At 32.3% G+C, this 26129-nt stretch overlaps 2 protein-coding genes and 1 pseudogene across 3 annotated transcripts; 2 read left to right on the forward strand and 1 right to left on the reverse strand.

The window, feature by feature from the left end:
- The first annotated feature begins 1598 nt into the window (after positions 1-1598).
- On the forward strand, positions 1599-5859 carry LOC105348378 (protein draper). 2 transcript variants are annotated; one of them, XM_066082676.1, is made up of 5 exons: positions 1599-1654; positions 2341-2478; positions 3991-4123; positions 4936-5073; positions 5368-5859. In XM_066082676.1, exons 1-5 carry the CDS (start codon positions 1607-1609, stop codon positions 5586-5588), a joined length of 678 nt encoding a protein of 225 aa, XP_065938748.1. In that variant the 5' UTR covers positions 1599-1606; the 3' UTR covers positions 5589-5859. The 2 variants fall into 2 exon arrangements, with proteins under 2 accessions (XP_065938748.1, XP_065938751.1); XM_066082679.1 differs by lacking the exon at positions 2341-2478.
- Positions 5860-6244: 385 nt separating this feature from the next.
- On the reverse strand, positions 6245-25239 carry LOC105348381 (uncharacterized). The gene is made up of 6 exons (XM_034463877.2): positions 24882-25239; positions 17583-17673; positions 15484-15669; positions 11810-11892; positions 10960-11041; positions 6245-9087 (listed from the first exon to the last, which is right to left on the reverse strand). Exons 1-6 carry the CDS (start codon positions 25173-25175, stop codon positions 8864-8866), a joined length of 960 nt encoding a protein of 319 aa, XP_034319768.2. The 5' UTR covers positions 25176-25239; the 3' UTR covers positions 6245-8863.
- Positions 17950-22373, forward strand: LOC136269769 (uncharacterized; annotated as a pseudogene).
- Positions 25240-26129: the final 890 nt, after the last annotated feature.

Consider the following 26129-nt stretch of genomic DNA (forward strand, 5'->3'; position numbering starts at 1 on the left):
ATCCAAAGTAGACTCAAAACGGACATAGAAAGCATTTTCCGATTTAAAAAGCAGACCCTCAAAGCGTTACTAAAAATGACCAAATGTATCAACATGTGTGCTTGGTATAAACAAAGGGCTGGTTTACATTCGATAAATTAACAAATCTAGTTTAATTAAAGGAGAACAGTTTTACAATAACACAGCACTACTTCATTTACTACTTAGGTGGATCAAATTATAAGAACACTGTCTGACTCCTTAATCATAAAACTTAAATACTTCTCATAAAATCATTACATAGGGGGATCACCTTACAAGAACACTGTCCGACTCCGTGGTTACTCTCTCCGTGTGTCCAATGATACCTCTGTACCTCCTCCAGAGTCCTCGTGTTACAATGACACAGGAATCGTCACACTACCCACCATTGTAGAGGAGGACTGTGAAAGAACAGCTCGATACATCTGGATTCATCAGACAAATAAAGGAAATAAAGATGAATGGTGTCCGATGCTAGAAATATGCGAAGTGCAAGTTTTCGGTGCGTAACCATGTACAACGATGAAAAACTGATAATATGCACATAGTATTTTGAAACAATAGAAAATCTGTCAATTATACAGCAAACCGGGTTTTGTTTTGTGTGAACAGTATTCATCTCTTTGCCAACCCTAAATTGATGAACACTACCCATCTAGAGAAATGGGGTACTCTATTTGGTTAATTTTGCCAAAAATGACTAAGTTCAACAGCTGGTATTTCTTTTTACTAATAAATTATCAGGAACCAGGCATCCTTGCAATATGCATATTTAAGATATTTGTATAATTGCTCTGCAAAACAACAACTTCCTATCTTGAAAACTTTAGGACGAATAATCCCGCCGGAATGACCAGCCCCCCCCCCCCCCCCCCCGGGCCTTTTTTCAACATTTCAATAACAGGATCTTTTCTTTTGAAAATCCGGGTATAACATATTTTGAGACACAAAATTGTTAACTTCTAAAACATTTACATTATAACACTGGGTAACGGAGAAGAAAAATAACTATACTTTGTTTTATACTAGCATAATAAGGTTTTATAACAAGAAAAATTATATAAAACATGTTACTTGTTTTACATTTAATTAAATCGCTCTCTATTGTAAAAATAGTCATATAATTGCATACAATCAAGTATAACATTAAAGCATTCAATCATTACAAAAGTGGTTGGCAGAAAAAATAGTGTATACTGAAAAACAATACTCTTTCCAGGTTTTAGTTAAAAGATATGGGAACACTCTCTCTTCAGTATACTTTAATATAATTAAACTTTCAATTTCACTGCTTACTACCTTATTTTCAAATCAATTTACATGGTCCTATAAAAGAGGGGGGGGGGGGGACTCCATGTTAATTCAATTTTTTCAATTTTATTTTGTACCTTAATTTTTGAAAAATCTTTAAATCTTTGCTGTGCTTAAAGGGGAAGGGGGAGGACACCCCCACCCCCCCCCACCCTCCCCGATGCTACGTGCCTGATACAGTATTAGTGTAAGTAATATTTGACTGCAATTCTTTACAGGATGTGATGTAGGATATTATGGTGAGAACTGCTCGGATAGATGCTCGGAGACTGTGATGACAGTGGATGTGTTAACCCCGGCAAACAACCTCCACGATGCAAAGGTTTGAAAAGGAATAGAGATGTAAAAGAAAATAAATTTTTCCTCATTACTATTCACCTCCTGTTATTTTCGACCTCGTCGTCAGGAATCGAATTCAATCATGAGCGAATTTAAATATCTCAAATACCTAAGTATATTTTCACACTTTGATGCGCAGACCGAAAATAACTCGTATAAAGCAATTCTTATGATTAATAACAGGAATTCTAATAAAGATTAATATTGCATTTTTTTGATCGTCTTGAAAAAAAAAAATGAAAAGAAGACGTATAAACTGAAAGTTGAATTTTAAAAAGCGTTAAAATACTGAATCTTTGATATATGATATATTTGGTCATAGTCTTAAATTAAGATAAGAAAAGACCCAAGTATTTTAGCTGTAAAGTTTCATCATTTTCTTGTTTCTTTTTTCAGAGCTTCATTTTTTCTATGATATTAAAATACCATACTCTCTAACAAATAACAAAGAAAACCGCTTATGTTTAAATTAATAATAAATATGTAACTTTACGCCTTAGAAAAATCATAAAATGACCATTCTATGAAATATTTTCTAGACTTTTGCACGATGCATAATTGGTTTGTATAGAAGTGTGAAAACTGCAGCTTGCATTTATCAACAAATGACTTTACTCCATACAAAAATCGTCAAATATATTCTATTAAATATCTACTGTACTTTTGAAGGATGTATCATTGGTATGTATGGGATTAATTGTGAGAACAACTGTAGCTTATATTGTGCGTACGGTGATTGTGACAAAACAACAGGCACTTGTTTGGACGGCTGTAAGAGTGGATTCATCGGACGTTTCTGTAACAAAAGTAATGCTTATATAATAAAACAAGTATAAACTTTCCAAATATGAACTATTCTAAAGTTTTTAAAGTCAACTGAGTCACTTACGTGTCCTTTTGCTATGGTTTTTTGTCCGTCGTTCGTCGTACGTCGTTCGTCGGTTGTAAACTTCTGAACTTTTTAAGTTTCTTCTCTGGAACCATCGGACCATTTTCAACTAAATTTAGCATATAGTATCTACGTGTAAGGGGATTAAAAATTGCGAAATACATTGCCACCGTCACCTTGGGGCCTGACGGATGGAGGTTAAACCATTAAATGTAACGCAATCTTAAAAATAATCTTCTCTACTCCTGGATATCAAGCAGTGAAACTGCTCGTATAATTGTAATAAACTTTGAGCTCTCTTTCGAAATCCTGAAATCCATTGCAGCTGGGTCAAGGATTCTGGTGTTAGGAAGGGGATCTAATGATTAAACAGTGAAAATACTTTAACTCTTTGAAAATTTTCTCCTCTGCTCCCGAGTTTTAAGCCCATGAACTAAGTATATAGTTATGAAGACGAAGTATGCCTCTTCCAAAACTGTGAATTTCTTGGCCCCTTAGGTCAGAAGTTATGGTGTTAGGGTGGGTTTATATGATTGAGAGAAATCTTTTCCTCTGCTAATGGATATCAAGCTCAATATCTAAGCATATAGTATTGATGAGGGAGAATGCCTCTTCCAAAATAGTGATTTAATGGTCCAAGGGCTTCTTGTGTGATGGTAGGGCTCTTATGATTATAAAGTGAAAATGCATTAATTCTTTTTAAATCTTCTCCTTTGCCCCTGAATATTTAGCAGATGACAAAGTACAGAGTTATGATAAGGAAGAGTGCCTCTTTAGAAATTAAAGTTCATGGCCCCTAGGGGTTCTGGTGTTAGCGTTGGGATCTAAGCGAATGCAGTTATTCTTTGAAAATCTTCTCTACTACTTATGTATATTAATCTGATCAATTAAGTACATGTATATAGTTATGATGAAGAAGCGTGCTTCTTCAAACATTATAAATCCTATGGTCCCTTGGTCAGGGGCTCTGCTGTTAGGACAGGGCTTTAATGCTTATATACGGTTAGGTACTATAATTTTGACCGATTAGTTTTTGTACTTAATTAAGTCAATTGATTTATGTCACTCTATGTTATGCTGCAATTTTTAAATATTTTTTAGAATACAGAATGTTTATTGGATTAAACAATCCCAGACTATTAATATGCTTTCAATAGCCCTGTAATTATAATGAACATAAATATACATTGAAATAACCATACTGCATTTACTCCGATGACTGACAGGCCTCTTGTTTAAAAGCATCTTATTTGTTTAATGATATTACTTATTGCGTTGTGAATAAAGCTTCAGATTCTTACTTCTAGCATGAATATATATAAAAAAAAATAAGTTTAATTTATAAATGATACTAGTATTTATGTGATTTTCCAGCCGTTATTGTTTATTGTTGAAATTATTTATGCAATTACGTGTATTATTTTTTTCAGCTTGTTCCGTTGGTAAATATGGCAGCCAGTGCAGTGAAAGTTGCGGACACTGTTAACTCCACTTGTTATCATGTTGATGGATCGTGTAAGGCCGGATGCGAAGCTGGTTATAAAGCATCTGCTTGTAAAACGCGTACGTTATTATTTCAACTCTAAACTTATAACACTTAAACAAACTAGATGTACTGTGAACAAGCTCACGAATGATACATGTACCCCCGCTGGAAAACATAAGAACTTCTCTATTGGAAAGAAATGGATTATTTTCATATAGGGACTTTAAACTTGAATAAAAGAACAATGCGCAGGATCATGAGATATTTACAAATCATAAGCAGTCTTTGAGCCAGATTTTAGATTGCAATTCTTTCCTATTATATGATATGGCTTAGAAGGATTTATGCATTTTTGACAATGACCTTGATCTTGCATGACTGAACCTGGATCAAATTCATGACACACCCTCAGGTCATAAGCAGTTTTTGATGTAAAGTAGGTACGTCCAATATTTTTCCAAAAGAAAGGTACAGACCTGACAAAATTCTCAACTTTTTCTTCCCAATGACCATGAACTTGCTCAATGACCTTCGGTCAAATTTATAAACCCATAGTCAAACAATGTACGTGAATAGTGGATATTTGTTATTTTTATCATCCTCAATAGTTTGCAATACCTATATTTTTTTTTGGTGACAATTGATTTAAATAAAAATAAATGCCGATGGATATATAAACATGTGTACGCGCGATTTTTGTATTTTGCTGTAGTTCATTTGATTTTTTGAAAAGCATAAAAGATTTTTGAGATCAAACATTTACTAGTTATAAAAATGATTTCATACTGGTATAAGGTTGATCTCTTAAAGCCCTAAGTGTAAAATTGACGTTGATGACTTTGCATGCTTTAAGTATGTTTTAGTTGCCTCTTCTGTTGTTCAATTTTAGCCTGTGACGACGGAGAATATGGACAAAATTGTCAGTATATGTGTACCGGGAACTGCATTAACGGGGAAGCGTGTGATAAAGCTAGCGGACACTGTCGATCCTGTGTAGAAGGGTATCAAGGTTTTAAGTGTGACAGAGGTATGACATTTTTCTTAGATACGAAGCATCGGTTTTGCATTTTGAATGGAAAGGGAGGAAGGGGGGGGGGCTTATCAATTTTAATAATCGAAAAAAAAAATTCGAATTCGTTTGACAAATACCAACTTTCTTAACTCTTAATTATTTGTGTAGGGTGTTAAAATGTATATGCTAACTTTATTTCATGTTAGTTAATGGTTTCATTTATAATATCAAAATAGCTCATTGCCATGTTGATCGTTCTGTTTATGTATTATCCTAGTATATATAACAAGAAGATAGTATATACTACAGATATCAGGCAATCTCCAACAAGTTCGGATACAAAGAAAAACGACGTTGATGATTTGAAGATGAATAAAATGATCCTGGAAAATGAGAAGACACAGAAAGAGATTCAGAAGTTGGAAGAAGAGATAGAGGTTCTACGTGTTAGAAAGAACGTTTTACTAAGACTGCAAGGAATACTAAGCGAACTCTCTCAAGTTGCAACTAAACTGCTGAAAGACAGTTAATTCTAACGAATGTGCTTCCGAACGATAAACGATCGTTAGGTTTTATCGTATAAGTTAACTTCTTAAATACTTATTTTTTCTCGATTTATTAAGTATATGTGTGAACCTTAACCATAAATGATCCGTACAATTAGATGTGCTAATGCCCACTATTTACATGGTTCGTGGATAAAGGTCAATATCTAGTAAATGAAAAAATACTAACAGGTGTATAAGATTCAGTTGTCCACTAGATCATAGCCCGCGCAAGTGCGGGAATTAACACTATATACATGATGTTGAACCATTTTTTTGTACATACTTTGCCCGATTTTTTTCTTATCTTATTTTTTGAAATTGTAATAAAAAACAAACTGAATTGTTGGATATTTAGAGAAGCGCGCAGTGATGAAAAATCTAAATTGAAAGGGGTAATATAAACATGTACGTGATCTTTTGTGAAGTCAAAAAAAACCAAAACTGAATTGTTGGATATTTAGAGGAGCAGGCAGTGATGAGAAATCTAAATTGAAAGGGGTAATATATATATATATATATATATATATATATATATATATATATATATATATATATATATATATATATATGTACGTGCCTGTTGTGAAGTCAACCTTTCGTTAATTCTATGGTCGATACAACGACCTCGTCAGCAAATATAATCTTCCACTAGATCGCATGCTGACTGACGTTTTTCAGCCTAATTGTTAGACCATAATTAATCATCTTTTTGTCTATGGACTTTTCCGTTTTCCCTGATTAGGACAAAGAGTACACGGCGGGTGTGACCGGTCAGCAGAGGATGCTCGCTCTTCCTGGTCACCTTATCCTACCTCTATCTTTTAATAGGTCCGTATTGCTCTGGTTTGAATTTGTATCTTGTTTAATGGATTGTTAAGATGGTTGACAGTTTGCTATTGTCATTTTTATTGAATATTCCAAAAGGGAAAATCGGTCCAGTGGATCAATTCATATTTTGATACTTTCTACGACAATATAAAAGTAAAATATAGGAGATGATGTTCATAAAAATTTATTAATCTAATATGAAACAGCTCTATTTGAAAAATTTATATAAAGAACATCCAGAAAACTGCGAAGAAATGTAGACCAAAGCATAAGAAGGCAAAATAAAGAAATTGTTTTCCAATATTTAACTCATTTACAATCGACAACATATAATACAATCAATTTAATGGAGTGTTTTTTCATGTACATATGGTAAATATAACTTTAAATGGTGTATAGAAACAAAAATTATTAACATACAATATAAAATATGACAAAGTTCTCATTTTAATCATGTACGTTGTAATTTCTGTGGAAAAATTAAAACGACGAACATACAACAAACTACCAATTAAGTGTAAACAACAATTGGTAAACCATAGGTAATGCAAGGCTATCAAAGCACAATTAAAACGTGATTCGCCTTTAATCGCAAGTGCATAATACCATTATTTACTATTAACAGGTTATATTTTCATTATGTCATTGGAATCAAAGTGGTTCCACAAAAAGGTGTTTTATTTCTATGGAGGATATAGAGAATTGATCGACACATTATATACATCTGCCATTAACTGATCATTATCTACCCTTTTTTCATCGGTAACTGTTGCTGATTGGTGTAACTTTATTTCACAACTCTAAGGGGCATGCATGCACATATATGTATATGTAATATTTTGCTATTAGATAATTAAATCACTTTCAATACATATTCATTGAATGTGAATATGAATTAACTTCAAGAGCAACTTGACATGTATATCCTTTGCCATCTCTTTTTTTTAATTTCACTTGCCCAAAAATCTTGCAATGTAACATGTGACATGTATATCCTTTGCCATCTCTTTTTTTTAATTTCACTTGCCCAAAAATCTTGCAATGTAACATTTATTTACAAGCACATTCTAAACTAATCTATTTCACTAATACGTTTCAAATTTGCTACCAACACCCTGTAATTAATGGTCTTGATATTAAGTTATCAGTTTATCTGTTAGTGGTCGAAGTTAAGGTCACTGTTTAAAAAACAGAAGTGTTAAAAACCGTTAGCATAAACAAAATTCCAAGCCATGAAACATTTAAATAAAAAATATTCATAAGCGTTTGGTAGAGGTTTGAATACACTGTATATGATTTGAAATAAAAGAACACAAACAAGAGGATGTAAGACGTATCTAGAAGGCAAAAGTATGCTAAACTGTTATTGTTTAAAGGTCTGAATGTTTTAAAATACCTGAATAGGGATGCTTAATCAAGATAACCAAAGAATGTTGGCGCTTAAGATGTAGATTCGGCAGGAATCTGGGCGCACAAGGAGAGTGAAAATGTTATCAATTAATTTTGAATATTTTTCGAATTAAAACCGTTATTTGGTTTCTGTTGGATGTGAAATGAGTGGAAAAATATTTGAAATGCAAAATGTTTCATTATAATATGGGTCTAAATATAGCAACACGATGCAATTCATGCAAAATCCTACTTATTTACAACTGTTTTTAAATGATTTTGTTGTCTCTGGGTCTTCTCTCCACAAATTTAAAACGTGTAAAGATATTTCAACATTAAAAATGTCGCTTTTTAACAAAAGATGGAGATATGACCCAGAGATGACTAATTTTGTACTTGTTCAATTTATTTTTTGAAGGATAAAAAACTTAGTCCATTGATATGACAGTGTTGTTTCAAACAGTACTTTATAGAGCATATATCATGTATATTGACAAGTCTCGCATGGCTCAGTGGTTTCGTCCTGGATTAGTGAATACAGACATTCAGAGTTGTTTTAAATGTTTGTTATTATAACATGATGTTGAATTATAATATACCGGTATATTTTAATTTGTTGTTATTGATTTCTAGATCTGCTGTATGAACACTATAAAAACATTATTTTCTTATTACTAGTTTTTTTAGGATATACACAATATAACTTCATTAAACAATTGTTTGCATTAACATTTCCAACTAGTTATCGGTTTACCTTTCATTGCCATTTTTTGAAAGCTTTGTGAGATTTTTAATAACCGGAATAGCCATGTACTTCGACTCTCAACATAATATATTTTTGTTGAAACCTGTACATAGCCTTTCAGGGTTATAGACATTTAAATCCCAATTGATTCGTGTCGAGGATTCCTGCAAACTTACAATCTTGTGCGCTCACTTTCTTTGCATAAAATTGCTTACAGTCTTGCATTTATGCACACAAAAATTAATGGTGTAAAGTATCTGAATTGTGAGTCAAACACCCTCTTTTCTTAATGACCTTAGTTGTGTATTACTTTTTCACAGATAGGGATAAGAGTTTGAGAGCATTTAAGGTCACTCCAACCATTGTAAGTCAACGCCACACAATTTTCAATGGTTCCCCCGTTCGGTTGTCCAGGATTCCACAGTGGATTTTGAGGGGCACTTCGCGAGTGAGACCAGAGCCACGTTCCTTCATTTTCCTGATCTGCCAAACCAATCCAATAGGCTCCATAATCTGGAACTGGTGTAATAAAGCATTGTTAACCTTCTTGAATTGAAACAATTTTGTCATTTATTCTTCGAGAAAAAAAATGCGCAGCGCTGTTAAGACGGTAAATAATTGCTAAATGAAAAGTGCTAATCAAAATGATTTTGATTGGAATCACTGGCTATACGTTTTTTTCTGTTATGTAGGAGTTACGGTCTGCATAAATTAACAAAACAGCTATGTTAGAAGCTTAATTTACTTTGATTAAAAATGCATTTAAATGTCTAAGAGACCGACTGTTGTTTTCAAACTCCATTATATTTTTTTTTGTGTTTCAACAACACTTGTGATTGGCGTTTATCATGAGTTTAATTGTTATTGATTGACAACTTACATGTATTCATATAAGTGAAATGTGTTCATTTAATGAAAAATATTCAAATACCTTGCAAATGAAGCGTTTGCAATAAAATTCGATCACAGGTTCTTCCTATGATGAATTACATTAAATACACACATACCCTCCTTTTAAATAGCTATTTTGTGTAATATTATTTTGAAAGTTTATCTGTGTTGTAATAACAGCTATACTGTTTCAGGAAGTTCAAAAGTACTGCATATCATATTTGCTGCATTTGATACTTAGCACTTCAAATTATGAGATAATATTAACATTCAATACTAAATTATTCAGTATAAAGTAAAGTATACCAATCGTAAAAAAATGTTGTAAATAAATTATAGCATGGACATGTAAGTAACAGGATTTCGCAAAAAAAAAAAAACTTAAACAATTCTGAAATATTCAGCCTTCCAAATTTTCATCATTTTTGTACCTACATATATTCTTTGTGTTGCATACTTGTAAGAGTTACGTATATTCTGCATTTTTGGGTCGTTATCTATGAATAATTCTCACATTAAAATGATCTTAACAAAAGGTTTAAAAGATTAATATCGGTATTGGTATGCATTAACGTGTACTAGTCGTTAGTTTTTATCAGAACTACGGAAAAATGTGGGGATGTGATGGTCATGGCCAGAGTTAAACAATATTTTCTCATTTAGAGTAAAGAGCTCTATACAAAAGACGAGATCAGAGGCGACATCACTCACCTGAACAACAATTGCAATAACTGTTTATATCATGTTTTAACATTTAATATCAAATTCAAAATATCTGGACAATAAAGTACACTTTTATCCACATATTTTATGGTAAACGTCAGATCCCTTTTGTTGATTTAGTATTAGTGAGAAGATCTTACTCTATTTTTAATCAACCCCACCCCACACCCATTTAGCCCCCACACTACTCAATAATACTCGGACTAATTTTTTTAACTAAATATTAATTTTCATATCCTGTGGTTTTCCACGAGTTTTGGCATTTTTGGCTGAATGGTTTTCAAATAGAAGAATTTTTCTATATATTCATACATTTATGTCTATCCTCTCCTCCACTTTATAGCCTGGTCCTATCCCCGAAGAGATTATGATTTGAATAAACATGAGTCTACACAACATGAGGATGCTTAAAAACAGGAAACAGCTTGGGGTTTTACACGATGTTTAATGATTTTTATCCTTTTTTTGATATTGGATCGATATTTTTCTTGGGGATCTTCATTTGAAAAAAAAAACCTAGAGCTTAAATTTACACTACCTGAGAATGTTTCCACACAGCTTAATTTGGAAAATGGTTTTTAGAAGAATATTTTAAACGGTTATTCTATCTTTTTATGTCAACATTCACCCCCCATTTAGGCCCTAGTCCTACCCATTTGAATAACTTAATAATGCTTTGTAATAAGTTTAGTTTATATTGGTCCAATGATTAATAGTAACAAGAGGAACTTAGAAGAAAAATATGAATGAAATAAAAGGAGAAAAAAGATAGATTACTTTTACTTAGTGAAATTATCCGACTTTGCTCCTCAGCACTTTCTATTTCCACCAAATGCCAAGTATGTCCATGACAATAGTCCTTTAAAAAGAAGAAACATTAAAATAACTGACCGTTGTATTTACAACATTAATTCTTAAGAAGCGAAGACTAAAAATGATATAGCGGTTGGCGTTAAAGTGATAAGAATATTCTTTCTCAACCGAAAATTTTTTTCGCAGCATAAAAGTTACTATAAAGGTCTAAACAGGATTTAAAAAAAAAAAATTATTGTACATACATGACCATATAAGTTTTTATTTTTATCGAATCATCGGAAGATTTATATTCTGCAATTCTTCCAATATGTCGTCTTTTTTAATGTAGAAAAGTTTACAGTAGGTGTTATATTCGTTAGTTTATTTGATAGTATAATACGTGTCAGGGATGACTCCACTGGAGGGTTGAGTGACAAAGTATCACTGTATATTTCCTAGTTTGTTGCACCAGTTTAAAAAAAAACAATATTCTTTAAATTTTCTATTCAGTCTTAGCTGGTTAGACTTATAGACATGGGGAAACACTTATTATCAAATAAATTTTAATATGTCGTTTATTTGTGAAACGCCAGAAAATCTGTAAGTTGAACAGTATTGTTTGTTTCATTTTCCTGAGTATTATGTTAATACAAGTATTAACATTCCACAGTCTTTGTATGTCTAAAACGTAAAACCGATACTCTAGTGCATTTGTTCGCTTCATTAATAATCCTGTATTAATCCTACATTGAGCGAAGAGACAAAACTACCATTATGATAAACAAATATACGCCCCTTTTTATATCTGTCAAATAAAATATCAAAAACAAACCTTTGCCGCTGTCCAGGTGATGTAATGCTCAACAAAACAGTACATTTTCCCACCGTAGCTGTGTATTCCTCCATAAACGCAATCTGAATTAACAATGTATTTCAAATTTGGAACACCTCAAAGACTGCTAGAGTTGGGTATTCTACAATATTACCATCATAAAATGATGATTTTAGAGTTAAAGAGAAACTGGGTACACATATTAACCTCCCCCCCCCCCCTTCCCTCCAACTTAAAGCTATCAAAGTGTCTATTATGAATTTCCTAAGAAACACATAGTACAATAAATCAAAGGTCTGTTAAAAAAATATAATATATATATATATTTATAACGGCTCATTGGGTTTTGTTGTTAGGCCAGTAACTGATACGCGCTGTTGTGAATAAACGCTGTTTACAGTGTTGAGTCCTTAGAGTGGACATTATCTCAGTTACACAGTGGCAGTAGACATTGGTTCGCTTAATGGTACATTTGTACTTCATCTAGTCTATGACTCATCCGCCAAGTTCAGTGGATTCAGAAGATAAGATAAAGCCATATGACTTTAATTAGAACTTAATTCTTCTGAAATAATTCTGTTTAATTTACATTATAATGCACACTTTCCCTCCCAAATAATACAATTGATAATAATATTAAATCTCTCAGTGTCACTAAAGGTTAATGAAATTAAAATTGTAAACAAAAAGCACTTCCTCATTTTAGTGGACTTAATTAGAAAGTACAATATTTTGTGTTGTTTACTCAAGGATTCAATTACAATTTTACACAATCACACAATGAACTGTAGTTTAGATTTTGCATGATTCCTTTCCTTGACCATGCTGTTATAGCTAATTGAACATTATACAGAATTTTTCTGGATTGAGTTTGAATTTTAGAATATTCCAGATTTCCGGATTCGCTTTTGTTGTATGGATTTTTCGCAGGGCACGAGCAGTTTAGATTTTTCCTCGTCCCTGTGCTGGTCTTGTGCTGAATACCATATTGATAATAATATTAGGTCTTTCTTACTAGGATTTCAGATGATTTTGTATTTCCCGTTTTAGACAATTAAAAGACAAAGTTCATTTTTTCGTACTGTCTTTCTGATACGGATGTAAACATTCTTTAAACTTGAGAGTTATCTTTCCTAAAAATGTTAAAAGTAATATTCCCATTTTATTATTACTCCTTTCCGATAATTCCAAATGAATTATATTAAATTGAATGAATTGCAACACACGTCAAAATCTGGAACTGCTCTCTTAAACTACCGATATTTGAAAACAGAAGATTGAAGGAGCGCCAAAATTTAACGATTTATAGAAATATTTCTCTATATTTGTGCGATTTGGTGAATCGTAAATGCAATTTAAAAGCGTATGACTAGGGCTTCGTTTCGAAAATCAATAAAATACAATTGTTGTGGTACCTTTTTTAAGGTAAATTATTAAACGCGCTAAATAAACTTTGTCAATGTAAATTATTCCGTGATATATAGGATCACTGGTATTTAACAAAAGAAATGAGCCATAGGTACGGTATTAGTTTCTATCTTTACAAAAAATATCGTTTTCTGTTCCACGTCTGAAATTTTAGCCCAAGCACAGTAAACTTTTAGGTTCTAGTTCTCATAATGTATAGTGATTAAAAGAAAGTTTTACAGTCGTTGTCCGAGCAGTATGGGTTAGGGACCCATTCATTACTTTATTTTTAAATTTTATTTCCAGTATACTTTCTATAATACGATATATGTTCTTTATATGCGTTTTTTTTTACAACCAGGGACATATTAGCCACTATCGAAAGTCGCGAGTGACGCGATTTCTGAGGTCGTTTTATGCACCAATTTTCCTTTGTTCTATTGAAAACATTGACACAATATGTTTTAAAAAATGATTAATGTGCTATTTTACTTTATTCCCGCACATGGTCAGAATTACAAAAATTAATTCTCACATATGCCGTATCCAAAATGACGTTAAAATCGATTAATTCCTAATATCTCATTCAGTTTTGAACATGATAATGAAAAAAAATATTCAACAGATTCGTATCAACACTAAATGTTACAAATGCACATGTTCTTTGCAAAGAACGAACTGCATCTACTTAGCAGTACTTCTCCCACAAGTGAACCATTTCCTATAGATGATCTGGAAAGGCAAACGCAACATGATTTGCTTTGTTTTTTTACGTGGCACCTGTCTCGAGTAACATAGAGTGAATGATTCTTTTCTTCAAACAAAGCGCGCTACATACACTAATGTATAGTTACGGTTGATTGCTTTCAGTTTAGTTCATAATTTTTCATAAACGACTTAAAGCTGACATGAATTCATAAATACGCATTATTTCCCTGTTATCTCCGACTACCGTCATATTAGTTGTCGATCTCTATTGTTCTGCTCATTGCTACACACCCCCTATATACGGCCGAGAGCATTATTCATGCTTCAACGCATTCAGGTATTTCATACACCCGAACACGTTATCTTGGACGAGTAGACGTGTAGAAACGCGTTTTGAATAAAAAAAAATATAACAACCACTGCACTGGCAAGGTATATCCAATAAACGACGAAATAATACAGACTAAAATCCATGCACAGATACTTAAGAAATTCCTCGAAAATTGTAGACCGGTGTTTTCAAAAAGATGCAGACGTTATGCACTCTGTATGAACAGCACACGTGTTCGATGTGCATGCCAAGTAATGCAGCACTGTCTGTGCAAAATAATACGGATTCGTTGGAAATTCTTTCAAAGAATAAATATATTTTGTATTTCATTAATTGTTGTTTCCATTATTCTCTATTGCAAACATTTTACTACAATGTGTAGTTCACACATTTAGAAGTCTGAATGCCTCGATCGGAAAACAACCGACCGTAACTTTCTCAACTGGTATATATACCCAAGTGGCGGTAGAGGAGCGATCGAAACTAATATGGCGACCAAATGCTTCTATGAATTCACGTCAGGTTTAAATTTGTAAAGCAAACGTGCATTAAAGCAAGAAAATCGAAGTAAAATACAAAATGCACAATAAAAAAGGGTGTTTATCCAAACCGATAACTTAAAAAAGAAGAAAAATCATGCCAGCAGTTTGAATCGAACCCAGAAACACCCCAAAAAACCGTTTGATATGCGGTAAGTAACAGCGGTGAAACCAATTGGGCTATTCAAACCTTACAGGTGTAACATATATATTTAGACTACTTTATCGAAACAAATAATTGTAAAACTTTTTGTAGGTTTTTGCATATTTCGACCTCAGGGCAGGGTGCCCCTAAACAATCTTAATTTATTCTTTTGATCAAAACCTATCAGAATATCTTGTGCTTTTTAGGAGCAAGCCTGCTTTGATGGGCTTTAGGCCAAAGTCATGCAGAAATAGACCGTTTTACTACAAAAATGATGTTCTAGCAAACTTTGATGGTTAATTTAGAAATTACAAGCGCAATGTGCTAGGTTCTAAATGAAAATTCGAAAAATTTATACATATGTACCGTAGAAAATATCTATTGAACTTTAATTTTGAAATTTGATTATTTCCGGGAAATCAATCTCCCCATTAGGTCAATTCTTTTGTTATATACAAGTGGTCCTTTTGACATCTGGTATTACGGATGGTTTGGCGAAGTGCTACGTCGAAATTAAAATCTCAAGTAACCATTTTAAAAAAACCTTTTGCAAAATCATCTGGTACACAGCTATAGACTGGTGTTTTCCACATCTTGCCAGGCACACAGATGGAAGTGTTGTTTCCTACTCCGGTGTATCCCGAACTACAGCCGTATGTCACTGATGGTGGGGAGAACGTCTTTTGAGCGATGTATGCATTTGGAATTTCTGGTACAGGGTCAACACAAACTTAAAAAAAGGAAAACAACAAAAGCTTAAGTAGAGAATATATAGTAAATTTTCACATTTTTCTAAACATATTCTGAAGATGAACGTTGAGCTCATTTCGTTGTTTTAGTTAAAAAGAAGATTTTACCGGTTTTTTTGCATTAATTCACTCCATTGTGGCCCCACTCTATCTCATCTCTGGGTTGATGATTCGAACAAACTTAGATTTACAACAAATTAGAATACCTCCACACAAGATTCGGCTTTTCTGGCCATGTGGTGTTAGAGTATAAGATTGTAGATGATTTGATTTTTTTTGCATTAATTCACTCCATTGTGGCCCCACCCTACCTCTGGGTTGATTATTTGAACAGACCTAGATTTACAGATTTTGAAAAGAAGGTTCTAAAAGATTGTCTCTATATATTCTTATGTAAAAATTCGACTCCCCAGAAGTGACCCTATTCCCCACCTGGGGATGTAGAATCGAACAAAATTGAATCTTCACTACCAGATGATGCTTAACCACAAGGTTCAATTTTTTGTTGCCAAATGGCATTAAAGATTTTTTTTAAAAAACTGATTTCAGTCATTTAAATTATCTCCCCTTTTTGAGGGAGTGGCCCTTAGTTATAACAAAATTGAATTTTTTAACCAAAAATGCGTTGTGCGAAGTTGAAATCGACCTAGGGGTTTTGGGAAAGAATATGAAAATTTATAAAGGTTTACAACAACTTTTGATCAGAGAAGCTGAGTTGAGCTCAAAAGTGTCAAAGCTCCGAATACTCCGTTACAAATGTTAAGGTATATCACTTTCTTTTGTCGTATCAATATTATCTCCAAAAGTATATTAGAAAAATAACATACTTCAAAATACATTAAGGGGGCATGCTCACGATTTCGGTCAAATTTTTTTTTTCCAATTTTAAAATTTTACAATGCTTCAGAAAGGCATTTTTAATAGGCAATCAAAATTTGAATAACATTTGTTGAGTTATAAGTGAGTTACTGAGCTTGAAATTCTTCGCTATGTAAACAAAGCGTTTGTTTACATTTAAACGTTGAAGTAAAAATTTCAGGTGTAAACCTAAAATAAATTTGCTAAACGTTAGAAACTGTTTATCTATGCTTAAAATAATAGAGAGACAAATAAGCTGGAAAAAGATTTTTACTGGTATATTGAACCTATGTAAACAAAAACAAGGCACGAACCTTGTTAACATGACAAAGAAATGTGAGGCCTGTATCTTGCTTATAACTCTACGAATGACTCTCAAATTTCATTTGATCATTAGAAATGCATTTCTAAAGCATTGTAAATAATAAAAACCTACAAATAGTATTTGACAAAATCGTGACCATGCCCCTTTTTATAAAAGTGTTTACCCTTCTGCCTAAAAGCGCGTGTAATGTGATCGTTTTAGCTCTTTAATGTTGATGACCTTCATTGCTACTATTTTTCACGAAGCATGTATCAAGTATTCTTTACAAAATTAGCACGTAAATAAAACAATAAGAAATTGAAATTAATTACACATTTTTAGTTTTTGTTTTTGATTTTGTGTCACTGGGCATTACATGAATGTAGGATATGAACCCTGAAGAGCAATCACGAATCTCCTGAACTAGATATAATTTTTGATTTTTATATGCGTTTGACCCATGTTATAATTAGTAGTCCTAACTTTGAATAATGGCATTGCACCATTTGGGAGACTTTACAATTGCATTTTTTTTTTCTGTGATCTATCCTTATTATGAAGTTAATGCCACCTTGGTCAAGGTTTTAAGGCAACAAAGCGGGGCTATTTGGCCTTATAGTTATAATGTGTTAAATTCTGAAGAACTATTTTTTCTACTCCAACAACAAGGGGAGATAACAATTTTAGTTATTAAAAGAATATTCGAGATTGGCATCCGAAAACGAAACTCACAGATAGGCATACACACAAACTGATCGAACGTTGTGCGGATACACTTGGATTGTAGATTACAGGTCACAGCAGTTCCACACGTTCTGTTTTTCTAGGTTGAATAAAAAACAAAAAAAGAAAGTTACAGTAGAATCAAGATTATTGATTTAATACTTTTTGAACGTAATTACTTTTTGCATAAACAAAATATAAAATAGTTATAACACACAAATTACTTTCTTTAGAAGTTGACGTGTTTGAATATAACAACGGGCTATAGATTACATTTATGGTAGCTAAATCAAGGCTTATACTTTTATTAACACAATACTAACATAAAATTCTCATAAAAGTGTAGAAAGTCACTGCAGTTATAACACTGTAACACATGCAGGGTACTAAAAAGGTAAATACAAAGTTTTATTATGACGTCACAAACGTTGAGCGATGTATAATGCAACGTCACAACCGAAAAAACAAAATTCACACTGGTTGCTGTTCCATTTATATGAAGTTACCCTTGGTATAAAATAATATTTTAAAGGTATAAATCACATCTGCAGACATCGCAAGAAGTAAGAAAAAATGTTTATATAAGCATTAAATCATTTTTTTTAAAGGTATAGTAGTTTTATAACTGCAACAGTCTTTGCATATAAATTGAGTAACGCGCGTTTTATCTTTAAAAAATGATTCAATGCTTAAAAGTCACGTAACGGCGATTCAAATAGTTTGCTAAAGTGTGTGTACGATTGATTTGTTTGAATACCACCGTATCATAATCGCTCAGTAGTAGCTCAGAGTATTTGGCTTCTGAAAGGCAGGTCTCGATGTGTTCATATTTTATAGTAAATTAAGGATGACGTTTACTCAGAATGAAAAAAAAAACCATTGATGATAAATAAAAACCATCTAGTGTATGTTATAGACCTTTGATTGTAGTATTATTTTTCACTTTCAAAAAAAGTCAATGACCTACTTTTTAGGTTAATGGGCATTGAATATTTTTTGAAAAACCAAGAAAAATCACATAAATTTTAAACAACAAATGAGAATGTCTAATTGTAAAAATATTACAACACTTTAAAAAATGAAATACAGTTTATGAATGGTAGTGGCACTAAATAGATAAAAGCATGAAGATTTCAGCAACAATTAAAAAAAATTCCCACTCCGAATTTCCTTTACCAGTTTTCAAATTTCTACCAATTTTTGACCCACTTTTCAAAAAAGAAAATGAATGATGAGGTCAATGATTTAAATTTTGAGATCTGGTGTCTTTTTAGTGGTTTTTAAGCATCTTTCAATATTTTTGCAACTCGTGCCATACGATTTGTTAATGAATAAATGAGGCAAAGCAACAGAAAATGTGTAACATTTTATAGACTAAATTATAAAATTTTAACTTTCGATAGTAGAGTACTGCCAAAAATGTTTAAGCGGAACACATAATCTGCAAAATTTAGTCCGAATTTTCTCTGTTTGGCTAAACGTCTATTTTTGTTTGAATCTATTTCCATAATAAAATTAAAGAAAATATCGAATGTTATGTCAAAAATTATTCATTTCATTTATACATTTTGTGTTTAGAACAAATTTTAGCGATTATATTGAACTTTATAACGATCCAAATTTGAAAACTAATACCCTGAGTAAATAACACCCTTAAATTTTGGAAATCATATTTTCCCTTCAGCTTCCTTCTTTCAGCTTATTTGATTGAATATTTCACATGAACTATTCTACCTTTTATACTCGAGTGATTTCCTGCTGGTTTGGAAAAAAAAATATGAAGAATTTAAATTAACCTTCCACATAACTGAAAGACAATTCATTGGCGACATATTTATGTAAATGCAAAACAGAATAAATGTTACTAATTCTTCAACTTTTAAGGTCATCTATAATATTACATCAAAAAAGGAAGGGAAGAAAATAGGAATTAAATAAGTTTAAAAAAGCAAACTTGTTATCACTCTTTGAGTAATACACTGTAAAACTCTCGTACCGGGTGTACAATTTCATTAATAATTTTTTTTTTATAAATTTCCTTAGTACCATCAAAGGGTGAAAAAACATACCATCAGAGATAGTCGCTGCAAATAACACCAGAGACCTTTAGGTCTCAGGTGATCACATGTAGTGTGATGTACCATAATTTATGATTATTATTTTAATCTTTTATATTTTGGTAAATTCATGCACACTACATTTGCCATTATAATCAACTAGTTGATTGTGGGCATTACAAGACAAAAGCAGAATCTTTCTTACTACATATTTTTTTTTATATTTTTTATAATACAACGGATATAGAAGAACATGGAGAAGATGTGAACTCAACAACAGAAACTGAAACATCAAACAACACCAGCAGTGGTAACAACATATCTATACAAACAGAAAAACCTTGTAAGCATTCAAAAATTTCCAAGTTACCTAACTTAATTTTGTACTGTTTGTTTAGCAAGAAACGGCTTTGCATAGGTTTTGAAAAAAACACACAATTTTTCCAGCATAGTGGTCAGAAACGGAAGGTCGGGCTGTATTCTCTCCACAAAGATATCTTTCTGTGTGAAAACAACAAAATTACAAAATTCACAACCTGTGATCATGAGTTGGCCCTGAATTTGTGCATAATGTGCATGATTTTTTTTCAATGTGATTTCATTGTTTTTACACAAAATGAATTCTCGCTCTTTCTCGCATGCTTCCGCAATTGTCATATTCCTAGCAGAATATGAACATTTTATTTCGATAAGACCGCAGTGACCATTGTCGCACACTTTACCATCGGGAGTTGCCCCTAAAGGGCAAACTCCTTGTTAATAACTAGCCCACAGGTGTGGATGTGCCTAGCTGGAAAGTCATTTAAGTATTTAGATTTTGCATCCCTTTCGTGGATTTTACCATATTCTAAGGAAGGAGCGGAAATCTTTTACATGTTTAATATGCTTCCCAGAAAGTTTTCATTAGGGGTCGACTTTCTTTGCAAAATTTTCCCAAAATTAGATGCAGTCAAACGATTCTTTCTTTCATTGAACCATTGTGCTGAATCACTATGTTCTCGTGTATGCTATTCAATTTTAATGGGATCACAATCTTTGTATTTCATATTCAAATCCATATACATGTACTCTTGTGGCAATGGTAAAGGGGCTGGGTGGAATACATCAGTATTGCCATAACCATATGAGATGGGTGGCTCAACCTCCTTAATGTTATTCGTCTGGAAAAAAAACTCCACTCTGTATAAAACTGAAATAAGTGTAAGTAAGTATCAGATTGAAATTAATCTTTTATTTTTTTAGGGATTTCTCCATTTGAGATGTTTGCAATGGCCACTGAGCTACACGTGTTAAGAGAGAAAGAGAAGCAGTACGAAGCTACAATCTGCACTCTGAAAGAGGAAATGAAGGATTTTAAAGACAAACTATCATCTGACGATCAAAAGCCATCGTTTGGAGTCGAAGAAGTGATAAGAAGAGAGGAAAAATTGAAAAATTTGTTCAAATATTACACTGGCATTGTATATAAAAGATTTGCTGGTCTTTTGGCATTTTTAGTCTCTGATGGATCATCAGTAAATTATGAAAAAGGTCGAAAAGACATTAAAATGTTGTCACTGCAAGATGGACTCTTTTTAACTTTATGTAGACTGAGACATAACTTTGGTTTGAAAGATTGGTCAGTTAGGTTCAACCTATCACTGCAGTCATCTTGAATTGTATTTAATACATGGATTTCATTGATGTATTATAAGTTGGCCTCATCGTGATGTAATTATTAATAACATGCCTTAAGATTTCAAAAATGATTACCCTACTACTTTGGTAATAATTGATGGTACTGAATTTAGAACACAAGCACCATGTGCACTTGGTTGGCAAAGTCAGCTTTACAGTGATTATAAATCTAGTACTACTTTGAAAGCTTTAATTGGTTGTGATCAAAATGGTTCAGTGATTTTTGCATCTGAATTGTTTACAGGATGTATATCAGATAAACAAAATTGTAAACAGTCTGGATTTAACAATGTTCTTGAATCACTTAAATTAGCAGGTTACGTAAAAGATGGGGATGCTATTATGGCTGTTAAAGGGTTTACTATTAGAGAGGAATTAAGTAATTTAAATTTGGTATTTAATATTCCACCAATGGCTTCATCTACATCCCAGATGTCAGTCTCAGACACTCTGCTTACTGAGAAGATTGAAAAACATCGTTTGCACATTGAAAGACTTATAGCAAAGGTTAAAACTTACAAAATGCTTTCTCTTCGCATTCCTACATCGTTATTTCAAAACAATAACAACATTTGGTCCGTATGTTGTCACTTGACTTTATTCCATGATGTGTTTGTCACAGACAGTAAAAATTGTAGTAAATAACATTATTTATTTATTGAAATCTTTACAGAAAAAAAATCAAATTGTGACCATCTTTCTGTTAGAAGTGTTGAAGAAACTGAATGCTTCATATGTATAAAGAGCAGTTTTTATCCAATGAGAAGAAGTCTGGGGTAGCTTATATATTATATAATACTGTATAATAACATGATATTGATAGTCTTGTACAGGTGATGCTCCAATTCTGTAATCTGTGTAATATGTCAATACATATGTTTATGTACTAATTTTTGTACCTGATATGACAATATTGAGCCTATCTGCACATCACCAAGGGGGATGTTTACAAGTGGGTGATCTGCTGATATTGTATACTCTAGAGGGGTTCCCTTTAACATACTCAGCTGCATTATGTCAGTTGTGGACACTTTGAGAAGTTTATTATTAAAATATAATAAATGAATCAATATTTGTTTGTTTTTTTATCTTATAATGAAAACTTATCATTCAACTTAATATGTATATATATTGTTTTACAATATCTTGAATTGTATCTACAGCAAAACTTATAACGAATTTCAAGGGACCATAGAAAAAACTTCGTTATAGCTGTAATTCGCTATAAGTTTATAACGACTTCGTAATAAATATTATAACGAATTCGTTATAAAATAATTAAGGGTTTTTTCCGGCTTACAGTTTTCTAAACTATCGTTTGTTATAAAATTAGTATTACCGTCATTTACAAAAAATGTCAATATAACCATTTCATTTCAATTTTTAAAAACATTCCGTATACTATTTGAATTTGAGTATTTTATATATGCATCTTTAAATTGCATGTTTCTTCAATGGAATTTGAAATGGAAAAAGTTCGTTATAAAACTGATAAAATAGGTTAAAATTTTACCAGCGGGGGTCTTTAAATTACTTCGTTATAGCCGCAAATTCGTTATAGCCGTGTTCGTTATATACATCAATTTTCTATAGGTTTATATAAGAATTTTGCCGGGACATGAATAATAATTCTTTATAGCCGTAAATTTGCTATATCCGTGTTCGTTATATTCGAGTTTTGCTGTACATGTAAACAAGTGTAAAATGCAATGGCCAAGAACAGAAAAAAAAATTATCTAGGATTTCACATACTCTTAATCTAAGTCAATCTGGCATGTGACAGGTTTTCTTTTTCGGGATTCTGTGGGCCTTGCCACCACTAAATGGTTAATTGGATCAGGCTTAATTTTAGAACCCCTGGGCACATGCCACTGCTGTGGTATACTTGTACAGCTTTGCTGTTCGGGTACATTGGAAAAGTTATGAAGTTTGAATCCCTGCAAACTTTTTATAAGGCAAATTATATGATAGCAGTGACCATTTAAGCTGTAAGAAAATATATCAGACTAGCATGAATATTTGTCAATGTCTATAAAAAATTATGCATGATTTGTCTACAAAAAATGCTTTGGCAACAATTAAAAAAAAACTGGATTAGTCAACTGTTTCTGTTTAAAATCATGACCTTATCACAATAAATTCGGTAATATATTTACTAAAAATTGCACACTCGAATCAGGAAATGAATTACGAAATGAGACAATAAATTGTTTTATTATGCTGTATTACATTAAATGAGTTTTTCATCCATAACTCTTGCAACATCTGTCGTAAAAGATTGCGTCACTACAGTAATGTTTACATTTTTTTCAATACACAACTGCCGTTTCATTTGCATAATGTCCTTGTGAAATACGTAAAAAGTGAGTAGTACTTGTAATTTTTATTGAACACATACCCAACTTTACAGGAACAATGTGACTTGTTGGTTGAATCATATTTGATTTCCAAATGAAGTCGATGCGGAAAAATCAATCCCTGCATCGATCTCCAGCATCGTGCTGCGGCTTGCACGGACTCATCGGAGTTAAAAATCTTATTACCATGAATGTACCCTTGCGTAAAGTAATTTAAACCCTTTTGCAAGACTTTTTCTGACAAATTTGAGCTATTTGGCAAATATTTCACACACAAATCATCTGGAATAGACTTCAGGCTGTCAGTCGCGACATTCGCTGATGTACCCGGCATCGCCATAATGTGGGACTTAGTAAGAGTTACTAAGGTGGGCGGGGCATCGGGAGACGAGTCGGACCTATGAATTAATCGTGCAGCCTTAACATAGCCGCGAAATCAAAATTCACGCTTGTGTTTGATACATTGGCTGTTCCATTTATATGAACTTACCCTTAGGATTAAATAATATTTTGAAAGTATAAATCACATCTGCATACAGCGCAAGAAGTAAGAAAAAAATAAAAGTATAAGCATTAAATCATTTTTTAAAAAAAATGAAGTAGTTTCATAACTGCAGCAGTCTCTGCATACAAATTAAGTAGCGCGCGTTATATCTTTAAAAATATTGATTTAAAGCTTAAATGTCACCTAACGGCGATTCAAATCTTTTGCGAAATTTTTCTGTACGATTGATTTGTTTGAACTCCACCATATCGAAATAGCTATGGGGTTAAAGTATTTGGCCTCTAAAAGGCGGACCAAGAGGTGTTCATATTTTATAGTTAATCAAATTTTAAAAAGCATATTCTCCCTACACCTTCTTTTTCCGGCTTATTTGATTACACGTTCCATATGCACCATTCTATCTTTCATAATCTAGTGATCTCTTGCTGATTTGAAACAAACATTCTATTTAAGTGTAAATTCATTTAGTTTTACAGTTTTTTCCTTTTCTGAAGATTTTAAATTAACCTTCCACGAATCTCGGAAAAATGCATTTGCAACACATTTATATAAATGCAAAACAGGATAAATATTGCTATTACTTTACCTATGAAGATCATCTATAACATTTTTTAAAAAAAGCGACCAAAAATAATTTGGAATTAAAAAGAAAAAAGCTGAAAAAGAAAGCAAACCTGTAGTCACTCTATGCATGAGTAAATACAATACATACCGGGTGAAATATCTCAGAATAAACATAATCTTGGTCGGTGATCAAGGAAAGGGATTCGTTCTGTCCAACGCTGTTTAATTCACATTTCAAAAGTTTACGATAAAAGTTTATGGAATAGCACAAAGAAATTGCTTCACATTCTTTGAGACACATCTTCATCCCGAAGTTGTCTAACACCATAAAAGGTACCACAGGTAACTTTTTCCCATGTTCAAAGGGACTTTCACCTGCTTTAGATTGGCAAATATGTGAATTTAAAATAAGAAGAAACCCTGTAATTTTCAGCAATTTCATCTTTCTTTTTTTACATTCAGTCGACCCTACATTGGTAGATAAGTATTTTAGTACTCCTCTATCGATAACGTTATCATCATTTGTCTGTTGTAACAAACATGAGTTTAAATATACATCTGTTATAAATAATTTACATTTCATGATAAAGCGTGAAACTTATCATCGATTTGCATCGGGCTCCATTGACTTTTTTGTACAACACTGCTTTTTCAGATTATAAATTCATGAAACAATTGTTTAATTAAAATAAAGAAAAACAAATAACCTTTTTCTCTTTATTTGTAAGACTGGAGCTTTTTATAGTTTTTTTTTCAAATACTGGTATTCATAGAACTTAAAAACAATGAAATTATAACTGTTTTCGACATTTTGGTATTATTTCGCAACTTTTGATTGACAAACATGTGCCATGATAAGAAGAAAGTTGACAATGTTTAGTAATCATTTTTAGTACTCGTTATTACAATGTGTCTTTTGTATCAAGTTTGAGTGTATAGGGGCATGGTCATAATTTTAACCCAATGTTATTTTTCTAATTTTTATGTTTACAATGCTTTTGTTCGGCATGTTTAATTGGAAACCGAGATTTTTAGTGCCATTCGTTGAGTTATTAGCGAGGTACAGAGCTTACTATTCTTTATTATGTAAACAAATGAATGATGATCAAATTCCAGTTTAACAAGGCCGGGTCTAATTTGTTCCTTTGCCCTAGATTTTTGAATAATTTTTTTTTACATGAATTTCTACTGATATAATTATCTTTTTAAGATAAATAAAATAAGACATTTACCACACCGTTTGTTTAAGGGGTCATTTCAAAGTTTGTTAATTTAACATAGGACCCTGTTGGATTTTGCTTGAACTGTATCAATTTTGGACATTTTATATATATATATTTTTTAATTTCTGCCCTAGGGATTTCTTTTCTGTTCTGCATATTAAAGTTATTGCTAA

Source organism: Magallana gigas, chromosome 1 (assembly GCF_963853765.1).
Source record: "Magallana gigas chromosome 1, xbMagGiga1.1, whole genome shotgun sequence".
Taxonomy (NCBI): Eukaryota; Metazoa; Mollusca; class Bivalvia; order Ostreida; family Ostreidae; genus Magallana; species Magallana gigas.